General features: G+C 38.5%; 1 protein-coding gene across 17 annotated transcripts in view; it reads left to right on the forward strand.

Moving 5' to 3' along the window:
- Positions 1-22,708, forward strand: part of EPB41L2 (erythrocyte membrane protein band 4.1 like 2) — a 199,768-nt gene that overhangs the window by 112,979 nt on the left and 64,081 nt on the right. For all 17 annotated transcript variants that reach the window (XM_031456314.2, XM_031456322.2, XM_031456323.2 and 14 more), the window contains 2 exons: positions 7,092-7,196; positions 20,027-20,069. In XM_031456314.2, coding sequence (XP_031312174.1) covers positions 7,092-7,196; positions 20,027-20,069 — 148 coding nt within the window. The remainder of the gene's footprint in view (positions 1-7,091; positions 7,197-20,026; positions 20,070-22,708) is intronic.

Raw genomic sequence — 22,708 nt, forward strand, 5'->3', positions numbered from 1 at the left:
TGGGACAGGCAATACCTGCCAATAGTTCTGACAACTAGTGGACTGCACGTACTGGTATCTTTGGTGCACGCTGTGAAGCAAAATATCTGTGTATTCTGCTTCGTTAACACATGTGTGTCTGTAGTCTTTTCATGCACTAGAATTCGAGTTGTTTATAAAAAAATCACAACAATGATAATAGGAGAAAATTACCATCCTGGGTAGAAGTGGGGAGTACTAATGTTTATGGATATCACAAATAAGAATTCAGTTCTTTAAAAGAAATTCAGGAAATCAGACTGAAAAGTTAGACCCGTTAAACTCTCTTCAACCTCAGTTTTCTCATTTGTAAAATGAGATTGGATGAAATAACTGTGGAAGCTCTTAATAAGTGTATTAAAAAGCAGTGATTATTTTAGAGCAACCCAGAAGCAATCCTGTGCTTTCAGCTGCCTTTTAATGAATTCATGGAATGTGTCAAACATTTTGTTAAGTACTTTAAATATACCTCATTTAATTCTCTTATCACTGTCATGAGGTGGATATTTTTATTTTAAAGAGAGGAAGCTGAGGCACAGCGAAGTTAAGTTAACTTGCCTGGCGTTCAGGTCCATGTCACACCATTCTGTTATGGGACCTTTATTCCTGATTGTCAAGGATTGGTGATGCTCACGAAAGGTGATCCCTTCCAGACTCTGGGAGGGGAAAGAACAGTTTCAACTTGCATGCCCCCACACTTTTTTTTTTTAAGTTTATTTATTTATTTTTAGGGGAGGTACTGGGGATTGAACCCAGGACCTTATGCATGCTAAGCATGTGCTCTACCACTTGAGCTACACCTCCCCCCCCCCAGCATTTTTATGTGCTACGATTATGAGTTGTGTCTTGGTTCCTCGCCCCCAAATGATGAAAATCATTTATGGAGCGAGTTGTGAACAGCCTGAAGGCGAAAAAGAAGTTGTGAGCCATGGGGGTCATACTCAAGCAAGCTTGATTACAGATTCATGCTTACAAAAGGTAATAACTTGGAGCATTTAATATGTCTACTGATAATCTGATATGTTTTCTTTATGAGATAGGAAGAAATATGCCTTTTTTTTTTTGCCTTTTTGAATTTTCTTCCAAGGCAGTTCAGTTTTAGGTTTTTTTTAAGAGTAACTTTTCTGGGTTTTTCGTTATAACTTTCTTTTTCACTCCTTGTTTTCTAGCTCATGTTTCTTTCCCTCTTGTCTTGATGGCTTTGTAATATCTGTTATTTTTAAATAATGCATGTCAAAATTGTTTGAATGTTAGAGCCTAGTAAAGTGATTGTAGGTTAATGGATTTTATTTAATCTGGCTAGAGATTCATTGAGTTTGTTTAATTTGAGAGTTTTAGTATTTATCAGCTGTTATGTCTTTTAATATTACCTCTCCCTTATTCTCTCTGTTGTCTTCATCTAGAATTCTGGGGAGGTACATGTAGACCCCTCTTCTATCTTACATGCCTGTGAAGTTCTTTCCAAGTTTTCATCTGCCTGTGCTGCATTCTGGATAGTTTTTCAGCTTTGTCTTCCACTTCACTGGTTTTCTCTCCAACTGTATCAGACACTGTCCATTTTGGATTATAATTTAATTAGTATAGCATTATGTCTAGATGTTCTAATTGGTTGTTTTCAGAATCTACTTTTTGATAGTTACTTTTTTCTTGATATTTAAAAATATTCATGTATTTCTTTAAATATATAAAAACATACTAATTTTATGTTCTGTACTTGATAACTCCACCATCTGGAGTCTCTGAATATCTTTACTATCTGATTCTGATACCATGTCTAGTGCTCAGTAATAGTAAGTGATTTCCTTATGCGTTTTTAATCTTGTTGATCATATTTATTGGGATTTTATCTGTGGGAATCGTTTGCTTCAGCCAAACAGCTGGGTCTGTCCAATCTGGGAGCATTTTAAACTGAATTCTCTTTTTGGTCACTTTGAAGTCAAAAAGATAATGTTAATACCAGTCTCCAAATGTGCTTGAAGGGCCACATCATGGTAATTTTTCTTTCCCTCGTTTCTTGAGGTATGGTCTGTAGATCAGTAATTCTGCTGTGAAATAAGTAAGTGTTGTGTTAAAAAAGATAGTCGTTTATTTAGCCAAATGATTTCGGGAAACATCAGATTGAATGATGGTGAACAAGTTTTTTTTTTAATCATAGAATTTCTTAGGGTATCTTATATGCAAATAGGAGTTTTGATACTCAGTAGTTATCTACATTAAGCAGAATTTTCCTTGCCCCACTCTGCTCCCTTTTTGGGCATGTGGGTGTACATGTGAGGCATCTCCTGGGACCAGTGGGGACAATGAAACATACTTTGGCAAATACAGGTCTGCCTCCTGCTACCCTTGGCATCTGCATATCTGCATACTGTCTTCTCACTGTCTCTCCTTCTGTGTTCACACAGTCTACTGTGTGTGTGTGTGCGTGCGTGTGTGTTTATGTGTGTATCTATCTTGTATTTAAGCTCCCTGAGTGAAGATGTGATTGTATCTGGTAATCTATCTGCAGAGTGAGACATTGTCTTTGGGTAGAGTTCTTGTATTTCATAGGTTACTGATCAGTGTTCTTTGGATCAGTTGGACCAGGTACTTAGCTAAGTCTGGAGAGTTAGAGTCATAGGACTTTTTTTTTTTTTTTTTTGAAGGAGGTAGGCTTCCTTTTTATTTTCTGTGTCTGCCATTCAAATGTAAAGTTCCTGAGACTGAATATGTCTTATTTCTTATTGTTTTCCCAATGTCTTAACATAGGAACTGATACATATGAGATTCAGGATCAATATATGCCCTTGTAGTCATCTGAGAGTGGGGCAGTATAACTAGCAATGTTAACCACTACATTGTCATTTCTGTTTTCATCTTTCTGTAACCTCCAGTGTCTTCTGAATAGAAACGGGCTCCGTCAGACTTTATAAACATCCAAAGTGAAAAATAAGTTTTTTGATTATGCTGTCTCTCTGCCTTAAAATCATTCCCTTGTGTAAGAGTCATTTCAGGTGCGACAGTCTTGGTGAAGCTATGCTGTTTCTCAGATGCTGTTGCTCATTCTGTTCCTGGTGTTCCCGTAGCACTTTGTATGTGCATCTTTCAGCACAGACCTCGTAGTATTGTTGCGTTTTTGTCTTTCAGCCAGTCTTTGAGTTCATTGAGGGTGGAGATGCTGAATGGAAGCTTAAGTAATGTATGTGTGTGGTTAAGATCTTATCAAGCGTTTAAAATACCTGTTTCCTGGAGAGGGAAGAAGAGAACAGTAGAGAAGCAATCTGAGCATCTAGAAGATATTTTGGTGTTTGTTAGATGTGGTCTAATGAAAGACAGTGGGGAATAGAATTCTGCTGTGATTGAGTGAGGCACTTGGTTTGGCACTTTGACATACACTCTCTTACTGGGCTAATTTGACCCTCACAGGGAGCTATGAGAGAGCTGTGATCTCATTTTATAGTTAAGGAGACTAAGTGGCTTGTCCATTGTCACAGTCATCCAGTAATAGTAAAGTGCTCACAAAAGGTGGAATGAGGGAGGGACTGGGTCTGACTCCAGCCCCCATGCGGACTCCCCACCAAATTGTGGTGGTGAGCTTTGTGGATGTTTTTCTCTTACTCTTTTAGGGGAATTCTGTCTATGAGAGCATGTTTCTATTTTTGTAATGGAAATGAGTGAGAAAGTATGATTTATTAATAAAAATTGACTGTAAGCCAGTGTTGGAATGTGTTTTTTTCTCTTTGAAGTGAAGTATGTATTTATAGACATCAATTGTCGTAACTGTTCTTTTTACCCTAATTTCAAATAGCATTTTAACCAAATAAAATAGCATGAGTCTCCTTTGACAGTCATATTTCTCCACAATTTCTATAGGTGATCAGTTTCAGCCGTTAGCTTATTTGAAAGCAGTTGTCATTTAGTCCAGGTTTTCCAAGAAGTGGTCAGTTTGTTCAGGAACCATATCTGATTAAAGGTCAACTTCTTATATAAGCTTCCATTGAGTTCTTAATGTCTTTCTGAATAAGAAGGTATTCTTGGCTTTTATGGTAAATAAAGTATCTTCTGCGATTCATTTATACCACATTATAGATGCGTGGCTGATGGTGAGCAGGTAGATCTGGCAGGAGCTATGGTAGTTCTCTCACTTTGTTGTCTCAGATAAGGGCACTCCCTGATGACAAAGTAGGTGCTGAAATTGTAGCTATATGGTCAGCTGCTATCACCTCGTTTAAAATGATTTTGTGTGGGTTAAGTATCACCTCATTTAAAATGAGTGTGTTGCATATAGTACACTGTAATTTTGCATTTTCAGTTGACTCAACAAGCACCTATTTTACCGGGCAGTCTTCTACTCACTGGAGATTCAAGAGTGCATAATGTTGTTCAAAAGAATGACAGAGAAAGCAAACTCTATCTTAGATCATTCATTACCTTTATAATATTCTTTGCCGTTTTCTGCAGCCAAATCTCCTCATATCTACTTGGGGCTCCTATAAAGAATAGACAGTAGATTTAACTGCACATTTAAGAAAGTAACTGTCATGATATGAGCCACCTTCTCATCAGGTTAATTTAAAATACCTCCAAATTCAGAGTCTTTAATTACATAGGTTAATAGTTACATACAGATTAGATAATGAAATTCAGAACCTTTCATTTAAAAAGTTTAATGCAAAATTTCATGTAAGTGAAATGAGTTATTTTTCATGTTATAAAACTCTCCAGCTTATAAGAGCCAATATTGATTAAGCTGTTACTACGTGCCCCACGCTGTTCTAAGCTCTCATTATGTATTACAACTCATTTAGTACTTCCCACACCCTTTGTGGTAGGTTCTGTTATCCCCATTTCACAGATGTGCAAATTAAGGCAAATAGAAGTTAAATGTCGTATCCCTGGTCACGTACATTATAAATAATGGAAATGTGTTTGGAACTTTGATATTTGGAATCTGGAGCCCAATACTCTCATTTACTACACTGGATTTGTATGTACTTTATTATTATTTTTTAAATTTTTATTTATTATTTAATCTTTTTTGGGGGAGGATGTAATTAGGTTTATTCATCTGTTTGCTTAATGGAGGTACTGGAGATTGAACCCAGGACCTTGTGCATGTTAGGCATTCACTCTACCACTGAGTTATACCCTCCCCCTGTATGTACTTTAAATATGTAGACATACCTGTTTCACGTGTACTTAGTAATTTTTACATGTACTTAGCAATTTTTTGAATCTGTAGTGATGTGGATAGCACACTGCTTGTAATGTAGAAACCATGTAATCTCTGTGGTTTTCTCCCTTTTTCCTCTACTATTTAATGTAATTCATTTTTTTAAGAGAAACGTTACTATAAAAGGTTTGATAATAAAAGTTCCAGATTCTCCTTCACAAATCTTTCAAAGCATGGATTTCTTACCTCTGCTCCCACAGAGGAGGAAGCAAAGGTTAGAGGAGAGAATCACACACTTTAATCGAGTTTTTGTGAAGACACTCTTTTGAAATTCCTTACCAGAGTTGTGCTGATTTGAAATTGAATGTCTTTTATACATTACTCCATTTTTAAAGATGTTTGTGTGGTAAGTGTTTATTTGCACATACTGGATGAACTAAGTAGTACACATCTCAGTAGTGTGAGGACATTCATCTTGATGATAAAAAGTCTACTGGCATGTTCATTTCTCACTCGCTGTCCAGGGCTTGCTCATGTCCATGCAGGGGAGGGAGGCGTGTGTCTGACGGGACCTTGCAGTTGGGCATTCCCAGGGATGTGCATCGTAATTGGAAACGAGTCACCACTTTATGTTTTGCCATTGATTAAGCAATGAGCTTTTCTTCTACAGCTGTCACAGGCTTTTGTATCTCTGTTGATAGCAGCTCCTTAAATGGAAAAACACAACAAAGCACAGCAAAAATGTTAGTGCCGTAGAAGCAGCTAATTTACTGTCTCAGTTCTATTACCTTCTATTTTTAAGATTTGTTTTAAGAGTGGATGCCGTATTGTTCTTGAGAAAAAGTGTAGCTCGTATTGAAAAAAATTTCTATTCTACAAATATCTCAGAACAAAAATCAAACTTAAGTGCTGACTAGATCAATCCTTTGGGAAGACATTGAGGAGTAGAGCTAAATGATTTTCCTGGGGAGTGTACACCTTGTAGATGTGACCTCAAGGAACTGAGGGAGGCAGTTTGGACATATTTTTGACTATTCTAAAAACAAATAAATGAACTCTTAGCATTTTACTTTATTTATTTATTTTTAAATATGTATTTTTATTGAAGTATAGTCAGTTTACAACATTGTGTCAATTTCTGGTGCACAGTATAATGCTTCAGTCATATAGGAACATACATATATTCATTTTCATATTCTCTTTCATAAGTTACTACAAGGTTTTGAATATAGTTCCCTGTGCTATACAGTATGAACTTGCTGTTTATCTAATAAAGTATCTGCAAATCTCAAACTCTCAACTTATCCTTTCCCACTCTCTTCCTCCCCAGTAGCCATAGGTTTGTTTTCTATGTCTGTGAGTCTGTTTCTGCTTTGTAAATAAGTTCATTTATCTTCTCCCTGCCACCTCTTTTTTTTTTTTTTTTTTTTTTTGATTCCACATATAAGTGATATCGTATGGTATTTTTCTTTCTCTTTCTGGCTTACTTCACTTAGAATGAAATACTCCAGGTCCATCCATGTTGCTGTAAATGGCATTATTTTATTTTTTATGGCTGAGTAGTATTCCATTGTGTAAATATACCATAACTTCTTTGTCCAGTCATCTGTCAATGGATGTTTAGGTTATTTCCATGTCTTGGCATTTTACTTTTTTTAGTTTTTAAAGTATTTACATGGAGTAGCAGTAAAGCATAGAGCATCTGGCTGAGCATGCTTTCATTTTAGAATTTATGCTTTGTGTCGGGGGGAGTCTAAAGTGAAAAAGTTACCACTTTTTGATATTGTTATAAAAGAGTATTGGAAAATAAATATTTCATATTAATTTATGCTAAATAATGTTTCCTAATATGATGCTCTTTATTTACAGTACTCAGGGACTCTGTAGTTCTTGAAAAGTAAATATATTATTTCTCTTTCCTCAGAAACGTGCTAAGGGACAAGTGTTATTTGACAAAGTGTGTGAACATCTCAATCTCTTGGAGAAGGACTACTTTGGACTTTCGTTTCAGGAAATCCCTGAGCAGAAAGTAAGTGATATTATTTTAAGTTTGTTTATATCATCTTAGGAAAGTACAGTGTTTTTCTTTTAACCAGTGTAAAATTTAACTTTAGAATAACTTATGTTTTTATTACATATTTTATGTTCATTGTAGAAACTTGGTAAAGATTAAAGACTTGTGGTTTCATGTATAACTTTTTGCTACTGTGTGTGTGTCTGCTTTTCCTCTTACAAGCAGACAGAATGGAATGTCTTATCCTATGTTAATGATTAGAAACTGAAAGAACTGGTTTTAAAATTTTTATGTTGAATGAAAAAGAATATATATGTATAATATATGTGTGTGCATGTATATAACTAAATTACCATGCTATACACCAGAGACTGACACAACATTGTAAATTGACTGTACTTCAGTTAAAAAAAAAAGAGCTTAAAATTTTTATGTTGAATTTTTAGCTCTTGAGTGCACCTGTATTATAGGAATTAAATTGCCTGAAAAGCAGGGAGGGAGGCATATTGGAAGGAATATTAGGAGATCCTATGTGTACTCGTCTGGAGGTTTGAGACAGAGAGATTTGCCTTCCTGAGCACATTGGTGGTTGTGTGGGGTGAAGGTGTTCCTTGCCCTGTTCTGTGGTTACTGGGGACTGGGGGGGGAGGGAAGAATGGGGGAGTTGTTCAGTGGGTATAGAGTTTGTTTTGCAAGATGAAAAGTTCTAGAATCTCTTTCACAACAGTGTGAATATAGTTAGTGCTGCTGAACTGTACACTAAAAATTAAGATGGTAAATTTTAAGTTACGTGTTTTGTTTTGTTTTGTTTTGTTTTGTTTAAAACCACAATTTAAAAATACTATTTGTGAGAAAACCAGCGTACTGCTGCGACTCCAGCAGTGAAGATTAAGACATAGACCCTGCCTTCGTGGGTGTCCCTGCTTAGGTTCTTGCTGAGAAGACAGAATAAAGTGAAATACACAGTTAGCAGATTTTGATTGCTACTCTGCAGGGAAGATTCAGGTTATTAATGGGAAAGACCTCTTAGGAGAGAATGTTGCTTAAGCAGAGACCTGAAGTGTGAGTGGGCTTTGAGTGAAGGGCCCTGGGGCAAGAGTAGTTGACTGCTTGAAAATTGGAAAGAAGTCTGCTGTGGTTAGTTGGGGGAGACTGGGTATTGATAGGGTTCAGATCATGCAGGGCCATCTAGGCTATATATCAAGGCTTGGGAGCTCTTCTTTATCCTAAGAAAAATGGTAAGTCATTGATGGGCTGAAGCAGTGACATAAGACGATCAGTCTTGCCTTTAAAAAGGTCACTTTGAGAGAGGGACTGGGACGAGAGGGAACTTGAGCAGGATTGCTCACCCAGAGCACAAAAGGAGCCTTAGCTGAGGTTCTGGGAGTGAAAGTAGACCTGCAAATGATTTAGGAGACGTTTAGGAAGGAGATAGAATCAGTCTGATTATTGATGGGGTGTGAGAGATGACAAGCTCCAAGAATAAGGCCTTGAGTTTCTAGAGGGATGGAGAAGAGGGGAGGCCTATGTGGGGATGATGGCTGGGGACATCACAAGTGCAGTGTCAGGTTGTTGAGTTTTAGGTCGGATAACTACTTTTGGGAGAACAAATAAATCAGTAGATTTAATTTTGGCTATGCCTTAAAAAATGATGGCTAGCATAGAACAGATACCCCAGGTGGAATCTATCTGAGCAATACGGAGTGCAGTGGGATGATATTACTTCCTGATGGGAATGTCATATTTAATATTGAGGCTTGTAGTCAGGTATACTTATTTAAAAGAGTCTGAGGCGGCTTTTACCATTTAAAAAAATTCCAAATAAAACAGACATGACTTAATAGCTAATCATTCTGAAATTCCTGCAACGCAGCAAGCACTGTTTGAAGCATTTCACATGTATTGTCTCATATGGTTCTCAGAATAACCCTAAAAGGTAGGTAGTATCAACCACACTTTATAGATGGATAAAGTTGAGGCATAGAGAAGTTAATAATTCACCTAAGGCCGCCTAGGCAGTAAATATTGAAGATAAGATTCAAAACCAGGCAAAGTAGGAAGAAAAAAATAGAAAATGCAGTCATTCTAAAGTTTCCATCAGTCAAGGTAAAAAGGGTTCAGTATTTTATAGTGGTCACGACTGGAAAAGTAGAAGAATATCATCTTGCCTTAGAGGACTTTTTCGTCTTAAATTCTCGAAGTCACCCTGCAAGACTTCGTGTATGTATGAGGGGTGTTCTCATGATTGGCTTTCCAGTTGATGTTTCTGTAATGGTGTCAGTAAATTTAAGGGGTGACCTGACTGCTGATGGTGATTCTGTGAGAGTCCATGCTGGTGCTTTTCAAAACGGACTTTTTCCTTCCTGTCAGAACATCCGGGAGATGAATTTCCAACTCAGAATTTTTATTTCTCTCTCTCTTATCCCCGCTGTTCACACACACACACACACTCACACACACTCACTCACTCACTCACTCACTCACACTCATCCTGACACTTAGGCTCACTGGGCATGCCATCAGTCTTCCCTAGTTTAAAAGTACTGCCATTACTGTTTACATACAGGATTGAAGGGTGTTGGGGCTGTGTTACTGGGTTGGATGTGTCATACCCCTCAGATATCTTGGGACAGAAAATAGATTGTGAACTTTTTGGTCAGTGTCTTAGTCCTTTTGGGCTGCTATAACCAAGTATCAGAGACTGGGTGGCTTATAAACAGCAGAAATTCATTTCTCACATTTCTGGAGGCTGGGAAGTCCCAGATCAGAGCACTGGCAGATGGTCCCTGGTGAGCGCCTGCTTCCTTGTTCACAGACAGTGCCTTCTCGCTGTGTCCTCACGTGGTGGAGGTGGGAGAGGGTTCTCTGAATCCTCTCTTATAAGGGCACTAACCCCAATCGTGAAAGCTCCACCCTCATGACCTAATTGTTCCAGGGGCCCTGCCTGCTAATCTATCACATTGGGCATTAGGATTTCAACATTTGAATTTGAGGGGGACACAGACATTCAGATTATAGCAGTCAGGCTAATATTATCCGAGTATATAGGCTTCCAGTAATGTAACTCAGTTCAGGGGTAGAACTTGGCATTCCCTGTCCTAAATGCTAGCTGAACATTGATTAGTGACTAGAGAGGAGACTCTTTAAGTCTTACTACCTAATTATGGTATGAATATTTCACAATGTTATAAAAAGGCAGTTCTGTAAATGTTGGAAATGATCTTAGCAGTTTAATATTGACATTCTATAGTAGAAATGGAGAACTGTGACCAGCATTCTGGCTGTGGGCAGGGAAGGGACAGTGCACAGAAAAAAGGTATTGAGTCCAGTGTGATTGATCCTGGTGGCGTGAGGCATTTCAAGTTGTTTGACAGGGCTGGAGGAGGTGGCGGCGTCAGAGCCTTTCAACGGGAGGGGCCTCTGAGCAGGTGGCAAGTTGGAAGGAAGAATTGGGGACTTGTATTGAAGCTGTATTTTCTCAGTAAGGACAGTGTTTTAACTTATGTCATAGATTTATTTGGGGCAGCTTTGTGGGGAGGGCTGATGGAGATTATGGGAAAGTTAGGCACAGGTCATTTTTTTTTGTGTCTTGTGCAAAGGAATCTAGCTTTTTAGTCTGTTGTGAAGGATGTTAAATAGAAAGTGACATGGTAAGATTTTTATTTCAGACAAAATAAGATGTTTGTGGTGTAGAGAGAGATTGGGAACTGAGACTGGAGGCAAGAAGGTCTAGTCCAGAGGTGGTAGAACCTGGGGCAGTGACATTAGGAGTGAAAACAAGAGACAGAGACGCTGAGTAGGTGGTGTCCACCAGACTTTGTGACCGATCGTCTCCGAGTTTGAGGGCAACGGAGGGGTGGAGGATAGGTCCCAAGTTTCAGACTTGGGTAGCTGGGTGACTTGTTGGAGACTTTTACAGAGGAACTTTGGAGAGGGAGCAGCAGTTTGGGGTTAGGGGTCAGAGGTGGAATCTCATTTTCATTTTGCTAAGTTGGAAATGCTGGTAGCTGTTGGCTAGATGATGCTTGTGCATCGGGGTGAGTGAGGGCTGGGGAAGGTTAACACTGAAGAATTTGAGAGCAGGTGTAAACTGTTATTTAAATAAGCCTGACTATACAGAGAAGACAGATGGGAGAGGGATACTAGCGAATACAGTACTTTTCATGAAGATGAGATGTTCTAGACCTGCTCTGTCTAGTACGGCAGCTACTGGCCACATACAGCTATTGCGCACTTGAAATATGGCTGGTGTGACTGAGGAAATGAAATTAAATTTTATTTAATTATAAAAATCTAAATTTAAATAACCTCTTGTGACTGGTGGCCATTATACATGACAGTGCAGGGAGTTTACTGAGGGTTTTGGGGTTGACAGATTTGCTGGGATGGAGGTAATTTTGACTTTGGCTCTGAGACAGCCCAAAGAAAGGGTGAGGTTAAAGAGCAAGGAAAGTGATGATGATGGAAGTTTCCATAGTCAAGAGGATAAGCCTTGAATAAAGAGGGTGCCCATATCCCCTGTGTCTGCAAGCAGCAGGATAAGGAGTGGTGCAGATGTAAATGAATCTGAACTAAAATGCAGCCTAAAATCTCTGTGAAATAGAGGGTAAAATCATTTGCTAAGGGTGACCAGGGCAGCAGTGGAGACTCTGAGAGGCAGACTACTGAAGACGAGGATGTGGATGGCTGACAGTCCAGCAAAGATTGCAGACCATGACATTGTGATGGCAGCCAAATACATTGGTGTGTGTTTTTCTCTAATTGCTATCTGCAGCCTGGGTATAATAGTGGGGAAACGAGATATTAAAGGGGAGTTGACTAAATTCACAGTGGTTGTGTACAGTGAGAGGACAAAAGACTGAAAACTGGAGATCCTGATAATCAAGCCTATTATTCACAGGAAGGAATATAACTGAAGTGCTGAAATGGGCTAATAGGCTGGGAGAAAATGACTGGGGCAAAGGGATGAAAGTCAGGTTGAAGTGGAAGGGCAGGTGGACTGGGAATCAGCAGGTAGAAGACTTTTGAGAGGAAGTGGTTGCGTCTGAGAATGGAACGATGAGGTCTAATGAGGTGGAGAAGTCTGTATGGTGACAAGACTGAGTGTTCAGCCATGAAAAGGGATGGCTGAGGTCAAGGAGGGGTTAAGGTCATTAAGGCCAAGAATGTTAAGGTAAAGTTGAGAGGGGGTTCACCATAGAACTCCTGTTGACAAAAAAATGCTAATGCTAGACAAGGAACTCATAATTCCTTATTTTACTTTGTAGTTTCTCTTACAAAATTTGAGATGAAAATGCCCACAAAATTAGGCACACACTTTGTTACATAAGTTTTAATTATAGAACATTGGGAGGATAAACAGTGAGGTGTCCTTTCTGAAATATTTACTTTCAGAAAGTGAATGCTCATATGTAATTGGCAATATATTTAATTATTCATAGATAATCTGATTTGCCTTCCTAACTTCTGTGTTGTATAACTTTCTATTCCTTCTTGCTCTTGTAGTCAAAACCCAGTCTTCAAGACACCTAGGCAGAAGAACTCTTATTTTTCCAGTATAGATTTGTATCATATTCTATTTTTTCCACAGAAAATTATTACTGTTGTACCAACTCAGCACATGCAGTTTCGATAATAGGCTGCTATAGGATATAGGAATTGAAACGACTTTCTTTTTCATGCTGAATATTATCTGTATTTATAGAAGTTTTAGTCACTTATCATTTCAGCATAGTACAATATGAAAGTGAGGTAAAGCCATGGTTATTTGTATAAAAATTTTCCATGGAGACGGAGTCTAATTTTTTTCGTGCAACGCTATCTCTCCCACGATTGGAAGCCTTTCACTTCACTCTTGAGTGTGAAAATCTCATTATTAATGTTAGAACTTTTTAATGTCTGTAGAGAACTCATGTAAACTTTACTATGGAAAATTTCATTAAAAATATGGAATCAAGTCCCCTCAGCGCAGTAGGCAGCGCGTCAGTCTCATAAAAATATGGAATCAAGCAATGTGTTACTCTTTTATACACGGAATTCCAAGTCCGTATAGTTCTTGTGTTCTTGTCCAAATGGAACCATCATTAAGGGTTTTGGACTGTCTTTAAAAGGAAGCTGTTGCCTTGAATTTTTGATGTTAATAGAGTTTGGCACCTGGCCCAGGGATTTTATGTCATTTTGCTTCAAGCCATATTGAAAGAGGAGCTTGTTTGAAGTGTAGTTGATATCCACAGCTAACTTAATGAGGATTGATTAACGCATTTCTCTGATAGCCAGACCATTTCCTCCCCCAAAAAGTAGAACTTAAAACTCCAATAGTAAACTTTTTTTCGTATATAAACTATTTAATAAAATTCTTATATTCAATCCAGTTACATTTTATAATATCACAGACAGGAGCTGGAATCACGTTCTCCCAGATGCATAGTGAAAGTTTCACTGTAATACGGAAGGCCTGTAACATTTCTGCTAACACCAGCATTATGTTAGTGTTCTAGTAGGCTTAATTTAGGCAGAGGAATAATAAAGGGGATCTGCTTCAGTGCTATAAATTCTTAAGGGAAAAGGCAGATGTTAGAATTACTCTTTTAACATTGGGTAATACAGTGTGCATTGGGTAAATTTAATTTCACCTGGCGAAGCTGACAAGCACCAAACATGAGTGAGGAAGGCATGGCTAAGCATTTTGAAAAACTTTAATGCTGGGATCTTAGCATAAAGCCTGAAGGAGAACTAGGTGAGATAGATATTTTGGGGGAGGGAGGGAACTAGAAGATTCTGTGAATGTATCTTGAGTTGTTTTCTGGATTAATATGGTTGGTCAGTGGCCCGAGGCAGGCAGCTGCAGGTTTGGACCGCTGACGGGATGCTGCTGGTTGATGGGCCTGGTTGCCCATCTTTGTCAGGTGCAAGAGGTTAGCACTTCGGTGGCCCAAAAAGACCGGGTCTTGACATTTTTTTGATACAGTTGTTTAGTGTGACGGGGAGGAATTCAGAGAAACATTTAGATGCAAAAGCAGTGACCTACTGGGGCTTTCTGCAGGAGGCTGTCAACAATTAGAATTTTTAGCCAGTGGAGTCCAGGTGTCTACCTGACAAGCTAGTTAAAGGACTTCAAAAACGTCTCTCTATATTTGGCTTTCAGGAAAAGATAGGAATTTCTAGATTAAAAAAAGTCTAGGGCTTGACTACTCAAAGGGCAGTCCAGGGCTCAGTAGCATGGGCACCACCGAGAAGCTTGTAGCAATGAGTAGTTTCAAGTCCTCACCCTAGATTTATTGACTTATAATCTGCTTTTTCATGTAAACTTTTAAGGCTTGAGAAGTGCTGATCTAGGAGATAAATATTCTTTTGAGTGGCAGAGAGAATTATAGGAATTTGAAGTGTCACAAAAGCCAAGGTAGAAGGAGGCCCTAATAACCTAAGTGGCTCATGGTGGCAGATGTGTTCAGTACTCAGAGCCACTTAGGTGGGAGCGAGGCTGTTCGCAGTCTGCATGGATGTTTGGATCATATAGTCACTGAGGCTTTTTTCTAACACCAGCATCCTATGGATATAGTGATTTATAATAAAGCTTTTATGTTTTCCTAGCTGTTTCTGTTCCTAGAAGATAATTTTTTTAATTGAATTATAGTCAGTTTATAATGTTGTATCAATTTCCAGTGTAGAGCACAATTTTTCAGTTATACATGAACATACATATATTCATTGTCACATTATTTTTCACTGTGAGCTACCACAAGATCATGTATATATTTCCCTGTGCTATACAGTGTTCCTAGAAGATAATTGAGTATCATTTTAATTTTAACACTTTTTCTGAGAACCAGCGTTGAAAATGTTACAGGAAAATGCCAGAAGACTTGGCGTTAACAAAGACTGTTCCACCCTCAGATCTGTTGTGGACAGAGTAGGATTAAGGAGCTTCTCTAATTAACTAACAGGAAGACTTAAGTGTGAAAGAAAGAGATGTGTACAGCTATTTGTTGCTTAGTTAAAAAAATTTCCGTAACCTTCCAAGGCAGGTTTTTGTTTTGTATTTTTTTTAAACTTTTTTTTGTGCCATGGATTCCTTCAACAGTCTGGTAAATTCTATGGGCTGCTTCTTAGAACAGTATTTTATATGTATGGTTACAGTAAAGTATGCAGGCCTACAAAGAGAGCCAATAAATAACATGTTCAACATATTAATTCGAAAAATTGGGATGAGGTCATCATCAGTGTCTAATCCCTACTGTGATTTCAAAATGTTGATTCGCATTAATGAAGTTTCAAGATCTGCAACTACTGTAATGTGCTCTGGAAATGGTTTTGATTCCCGTGAGTGGCAGAGCTCAAGGTACTGCTGATACGAGCCAGGCTTGTTTCCTCCTACATTCATAATTGATGGCAATGCTAAATTTCAGCTAGAGGTTAGTGAAGATGAAGATCTAACTTCCCCCAACCCCAAATGATTCATAGACTCTTGAGTTCATGTTCTAAGATGATTTACTAACACTGACTTTCTAGGACCACATTTTAGTTTTAATTTTGTTGGAGACCTGTGATAGGGTTCCTGGTAACTTTTATTAATTTCTTATTTACCTGGATGTTCATGCAGAAGACATATTTTACTGAGCTTGTACTTTGGGTACATAGTGGGGATAGGAAGGTGAAGAGGAAAAGGTGCCGAATTGAGTGTATGAATGTCCCTGCCCTTAAGTAGCTGGCAAAGTGCTTTACTTTTAGTGCTATTCAGCCAAGATAAATTTTATTGAAATCCAGCATTAATTTTAGCTCTTTTTAGCTTTGCTTTATTAATTATACCTTAAAGTTTGGGAAACATTGAGAAAATCCTTGAATAACCTGAAGTTGTCGCTTAAAATAGAGATTCTTAGGTCCCTTCCTTGAAAAATGTTTCAGCATGTTTCCGGTGGGCAGTGGGTAAATCTGTCTTTTTAACAAATTTGCCGGACAGAGTCTTATCATCTGGCAGAGTTTAGAAAAGCTTAGCTAGGTCTCCCCTTAACATGTGCATAGGAGCACTGGGACTAGTCATACTGGTAATTATTTTCAGGAGAAGGGATTGTTCCTTTTTTGTCTTGTCTTCATTCCCTGGAAGAGTCTTCACTACAGAAGGATTGCTTTGTAGAAAGGGCTGATGGACGTAATTGGACAGTTTTCTCTAAGGAAAAGGGGTCTGACTTTTTATCCCGTCTGGCCCATGATTACAGTGACTGTATTTCTCAAACCCAGAGTCTGATTTATTAACTTTTTGTGGGTAGAAATAATCATATAAATATTAATTTCTAATATATGTAACACATCACCTTCAGAAATAAAAAATTAGGTGAAGAAGGGATATATAGTGAAAGGTGATAGGCCGAACACCCCTCTGATGTTAAAGGCACTGGATAAAGTCCTTTGCACGTGTGCTTACTCTTGAGGAAGCATTTGAATGAATGGTTGAAAAGAACAACCCCACGAGGCAGATGATGTGATCCTCATCTTACAGTTGCGGGAATGAGCCCAAGGTTACAGCTTTGGTGGAAGACTAGAGTTTGACTCTATGTATTTCTGATTCTGAAATCTATGTATGGGGCTGCCAAATCTTTTAAAAATGGGAATGGTGCACCATAATCTGTCATGGTGTTTGTGTGTGTGTGCATTCACGTCATTCTCTGAGGTCTTTTTCCGTCTTTTTTGCATATGCTTCTTGATCCACCCAGCACTCAAGTATAGAAACCAAGAAATTTATTTTTATTATTTATCTGTTTGAAGAGTTTTATGTCAATTTTTTTAACTTCTAAAAATTTGTGTACAATTTTTAAAGGTTACTTTCCATTTACAGTTATTACAAAATAATGGCTATATTCCCCCGTGTTGTACAATGCATCCTCGAGCCTACCTTGCACCCAGTAGTTTGTACCTCCGACTCCCCACGGATAACCACTAGTTCTCTGTATCTGTGAGTTTGCTTCTTTTTTGTTATATTCACTAGTTTGATGTATTTTTTAGACTCCACATATAAGTGATATCATATAGTATTTGTCTTTCTGTCTGATTCCTTTCACTTAGTATAATGCCCTCCAGGTTCATCCATGTTGCTGCAAATGGCAAAATTTCTTTTCTGTGGCTGAGTAGTATTCTGTTGTGTATGTGTGTTTGCGCCCCACATTTTCTTTATCTGTTCATATGTTGATAGACACTTAAGTTGCTTCCATATCTTGATAGTTGTAAATACTACTGCTATGAACATTGTGGTACATGTATCTTTTTGAAATAGTGTTTCTATTTTTTTGTTGTTGTTGTTTTTTGTTTTGAATGTTGTTTTGCAGGATTCTATTATTTATTTGTAATTGAAAATGCAGGTATTTGACTTGTATTTCTTTAAAAATTTTTTTCCATTTGGTTTCTACTTACGCATTTATGACCCTATGCAGTAAAATTATATCCCACTCATGATCTAAGAACTCATTGGAGCTACTTACTTAAATAAAAATAAATCTAAGAAAAATAGTATGAAGTGTGGTCTTTTAAGATGACCATGGCATGGCAAGGGGGGAGGCAAGTAATGAGCAGACACCAGCCAACAAGTATTAATTTAGTACTTAAACTGTTTGCCTAAAACCGCCAAGTCCTATGAAGGATACAATGAATACAGTCTCTTCTGCCCTTGCAAAGACTTTTTCACTCCTTGGTGGGAATGGAGTTCACAGTGTGGAAGGGAGCATGGTTAGCGAACGGTTAACAAAGGGCCAACCAGGTAGGCGGCCAGAAGGAGTCTCCTCTGCTGTTTGATTACATCGGGTAAATTCTGCGCACTTGGTCTTTGGATGTGGACTGAAATAAAGAAAAGAAGCCACTTCCGTCTTCATATTGTGCCTGGCAGTGTTGTGGAAAGTGGCCCGGGAATGGCAGTGAGTCTGAGTTTGGCTGCAGGTGCACAGAAACTGGTCACTCACACTCCCGGGTCTGTTGAGCTGGATTCACACTCTGTGCTGTGTGGCAGCTTTTACAAGGGTTTGGTGCTTCAGGTGAGAGTAGAGGGTGCCCAGTAGCTGGGACGCAGGGCTCTTCCTTGGGATCTCAGAAGATGGTGTTGCTTCCACCATCTTCAAGAACAGAGAGGTCTTTCCTTGGCTGTCACACAGTGTAACTGGGGAGTGGGTAGCATCCATCTCTTCTTTGTGCTCATGTTCTGAGGGTTTTTTTCCCTTTTCTTTTCAGTTTAGCACGAGTTGTCTCTGATTCAGTTTTTCTTGCTGTGTTCGTTAGTTCCTTGGATGAAAGACCACAACACTTCTGAGCCTCCTTCCCTCTCCCCCAGCCGTACCCCCGTCTGGGCTGCAGACTGAATGATGTGTTTTTCTCATTCTTGTGCCTCATTATAGCCCGCCATTTGTGAGCCAGCTGTTGCGTGGGACAGCAGCTGCAGGGCAGGACAGCTGAATGCCAGGCTCTCTTCTCAGGGGAGAATTAGAGCCGCTCCCTAACATGCACTGGAGGTACCGTTAGAGGGTCCCACTGGCCCTTCACATCAGTGGGCCACGCAGCTGGGACACCAGTGCTAGGAAATTAGACCAGGCTCTGGTAGCTCTTTGTGGAGACTGTTGAATACAACCAGTGTTAGAACAGAGCCATGCACACCTTGGATCCTTGCTGCCCTGAGTATAAGCCATGAATGGCGTAGTAAGACCCATGGGGATCTGTGCAGCTTTGCTTTCAAAGCATCTTCTTGTTATTACTTCTTAATAGTGTGAGTTAATGTTCTGTTGTACCCGTTCAACATATCGTTAAGACAGTGGGCTGTAATTTTCTACATAATAATAAACATTTTAATTGTTTGCTTTATATATCTGGATAAAATTCTCTTCAGTCACAGATGTCATAATACATTATTTGGGTACTTTTAGAATGAATGAAACTTATTTACTGTAAACCCAGTTATTTGAATCAGTTTAATGTGTCTCAGAAATGTACTTGTTCTCCTGTTAGTGAAGATAAGGTAACATTTAATAATGACTTGAGGATGAAGTAGGAGAAGTATTAAAAAGCCCCCCCTATATATATATATATATAAAATATTATACATATTATATATATGTTTTGTGTGTGTGTGTGTATATATATATATACACACATATATATATATGTTTTTTGGGTGCATCTTTTGCCAGTAGCTTTGAAAGACATACATAATGTCTTCAGATGGTTTGAACCTAGTAGTTCAAATTTGGTCTTTTTTGCTTTCAGAGATTATAGTGATTTCCTAGAATTTTTTTAAACTTTGTCAAAGTTTAGAAATAAAGGGAAAGTGAAAGAGAGTTCCTTATGATTGTGACTTTCAACTTGGAATGAAGTTTAAAAAGGATGTTACATGAAGACCAGGAAGGAAGACATTGGCTCCAGTCTGACAGTGCTTCTCTGTTGCATTGTACAGTTGCACGGAAAAAGAAAGTTTAAGGAGAAGCTGGCTCTAGGAACTGAGATCATTGTGCTTGGTGGGGGGATATATATTTTTTTAACCAATAGTTTCCAATTCACGTTTTATCCTTCATGAATAAGAGCCAATTATTTTCCTTGACTGAGCTCTCGTGTCAGTGTCCACAGGGGCTGTTTGCTGGCAGTTCTAGAATAAAGACTGTGTGGATATATTATAGCTCATCATTTGGGTAGGTGCTTGATTTTACATCTAAGAAAACAGATCAAAAACAGCCCAGTGGAATGCTGGTAGGTGAAAGATAACTTCACATAGAACTTTATTAAAATATGTTTACACTTAAGTATGTGAACCATGAACTGTTCCATTTTGGATTCTGGACTATTTCTTATGGGTTAATTAACCTTTTTTTCTCCCCCTGCAGAACTGGCTAGATCCTGCAAAAGAAATAAAGAAACAGCTGCGAAGTGAGTATTAAATCATCGTACTTTGACGTTATTAAGTTAATCTTTACATCTATTTCTTTTCTTTTCTTTCTTTTTTTTTCTTCATTTTTATTTTTTAATGAAGGTACTGGGGATTGAACCCAGGACCTTATGAGTGCTAAGCACGTGCTCTACCACTGAGCTATACCCTGCCCCCAGATCTATCTATTTCTATCTTTATAAAAGTTCATAGGAATGTAAATTAGAATAAGATAGTGGTAGAATGATCAGCTCTGTTTTGCATTTATATCAAATAGGAAGTTAAGGAGACTAACAATATTTTTGTAAAATCATGACTGTTTATTTTGTACATGGCTTAGGAACTCCTTTACTGATCAGGAGATTCTAGACTCATATTCTTAAATATTCCCTCACCATGTTTGCCTGTGTCAGTCACAGAGGCAACCCTGACCTTTATTCTCTGGAGAAAAGAAAGAGAAACTGCTGTAACGTTCTCTTTTTATGTAAAATTTACTCAGGGGAGTCCTATTCCTGTTGCTTTGTCTACCGGACGTTGGCAGTGGATAATTAGTTAAACGCATCACCTTATCTCTGGCCCCCGAGACACATAGATAGACACACTGTTCTTAGATGTCCTGGAGTCAGGGTTCAGGAGTGAAGAACGAGCGGAACCATCTTTTCAGCCCTCAGAAGTGTTTGCAGTCTCGACTCCTTTGGCCACTTTGTGTGCTCTTTGCGTCTGGCTTTGTTCTTAGTCCTGGTCTACCCTTTCTTCCGTCTCCCGGTTCACTCTCACTGTCGACTCCCCAAGTGACCTTGTGAGTCCGACTCTAACCAGCTTCAGGTCCCTCCTGTGCCTGGTTTTTGATACCTGTGCCAGGAGTCATGACCACCGCAGAAAAATCTCTGCTAGGCGATCTGGGTACTTAATTTACTTCAGAGTCTGTGAATGACTGAAGCAGAAAAGGTAGGGAGCCATGAACAGCTGGAATTTTTAGACAAGAGAACAAAATTCTTACCAGCTTTTTGGATAGTGGGCCCCATAGCTGTCCAGGGAGGCAAAAATGCCTTATTTTTGCCATTTCCTCTCCTTGTAGACTCGTCTTTCTTTTCATTTTCTTGTATCTTTGATTAGAGTGACATTTCGAGTTTGCGCAGGGCTGAGTGGTTTCTCAGGGTGTGGGACTTTTCATGCTGTTACTGAAACAGTCTTGGGCAGACTAGGGTGGTTGGGCACCCCATCTTTTGACTATTTTCCCTGGCTTTCCATCCTTCCCTCCTTCCCTCCCTCCCCGCTTCCCCCTGCATTTATTATCTTGGTGTTTCATCTATTTGTGTTTGCTCATCATAGAAAAGGGGCAAAATAAAGAAAAGGAGTAATTAGACACAGGCACATTATGCTTACATGGTGGAAGAAACTACCAGAAAGCTTTGGAACTTTTCCTAGTCCCTCTTCGGTTGTTCAGTCCCACTTCACTCTGCAAAGTGCATGAATTCAAAAAGGTATGGATGTTGGGAGGTTTCTGTAGTGTAGTGGTTATCATGTTCGCCTCACAAAAAGGTATGGATGCTTGGTTCTTCCACTTTCTCTGAAACCAGACCTGCCAGGTGACCCAAACCATGGGCAGAACAGGATAACCTCTGAAACATGATGTTCCATGGAGTTTGTTTCCTGTGGTTTTGTTTTGGCTTCTGTTTGATTATTTTTGTGTGCTGCTCATCTCAGAGTCGTGGAGCTAGCCTAAACTTTTGGGAGGCAAAGCTCTTGCTGATTGTGTATCACAGTCTTATGTTTTGATTATTTGTGAATTTTTTTTTTTGAAGAGTTAATTTCAGGACTTTTGCCCTTGTGTTTTGGCAAGAGGCATAACAGAAAGACACAGGATTTGACTGTTTCAGACTATTGTTTAGCTAGTTCTCTGAATGGAATCCTGTACTGTCCTGATCATGAAAGTAGGCTAAGGCAGTGAAGTTGTAGCTCTTGTATTTTTACTTCTTTCTTTCTACCTGTGTTAAAGTGGACAAAAGAACTACTCTATCTTAGCCTAACCTCTGCTATGATATTGTTATTTAGCTAATAGGCAACTGGCAAAGGTAAATAATCTTTTTGACAACCCACAATCTATCAGTGCTTACGTAAAAGTTTCCTTAAAAAATCTTCATTTTTTCAAATGTACACAAATAAGACTGTACAGATACATAAGACTATATGTAAGGTTTGCCTGTATTAATATATAAATAATCCATAGCTAGGTAATTTTATATAGTGAGGTAAAAATTATAATAATATATGATTAAATAAAAAGTTTAGCATTATTGGTATATTTTATCAACTTTAGAATTGGAAATAGATCCTGAAATACGTGTTCTGTTAGAAACTTAATCCCTGTTGTCATATCTAAGCAAGCATGTTAGAAAACAAATAAATAAGGATCCATTAAGAAATGATAAGCTAATTCTGGGATGATTTTGCTTAATTGTGGATTAATTACCTTGAAGAAGTATATATGCAACACAGCCAGCCTGGTGCTACAGGCCAAGAAATGGAATGTCTCTTAATACTCAAGAAAGTCTTATTTCTTTTTATGATGCTTTAAATGTGTAGAGGGAACTGAAATCTGTTTTTGAATATGGCAGGATTAATTTTATTAGTAGAATAA

Source organism: Camelus dromedarius, chromosome 6 (genome assembly GCF_036321535.1).
Source record: "Camelus dromedarius isolate mCamDro1 chromosome 6, mCamDro1.pat, whole genome shotgun sequence".
Taxonomy (NCBI): Eukaryota; Metazoa; Chordata; class Mammalia; order Artiodactyla; family Camelidae; genus Camelus; species Camelus dromedarius.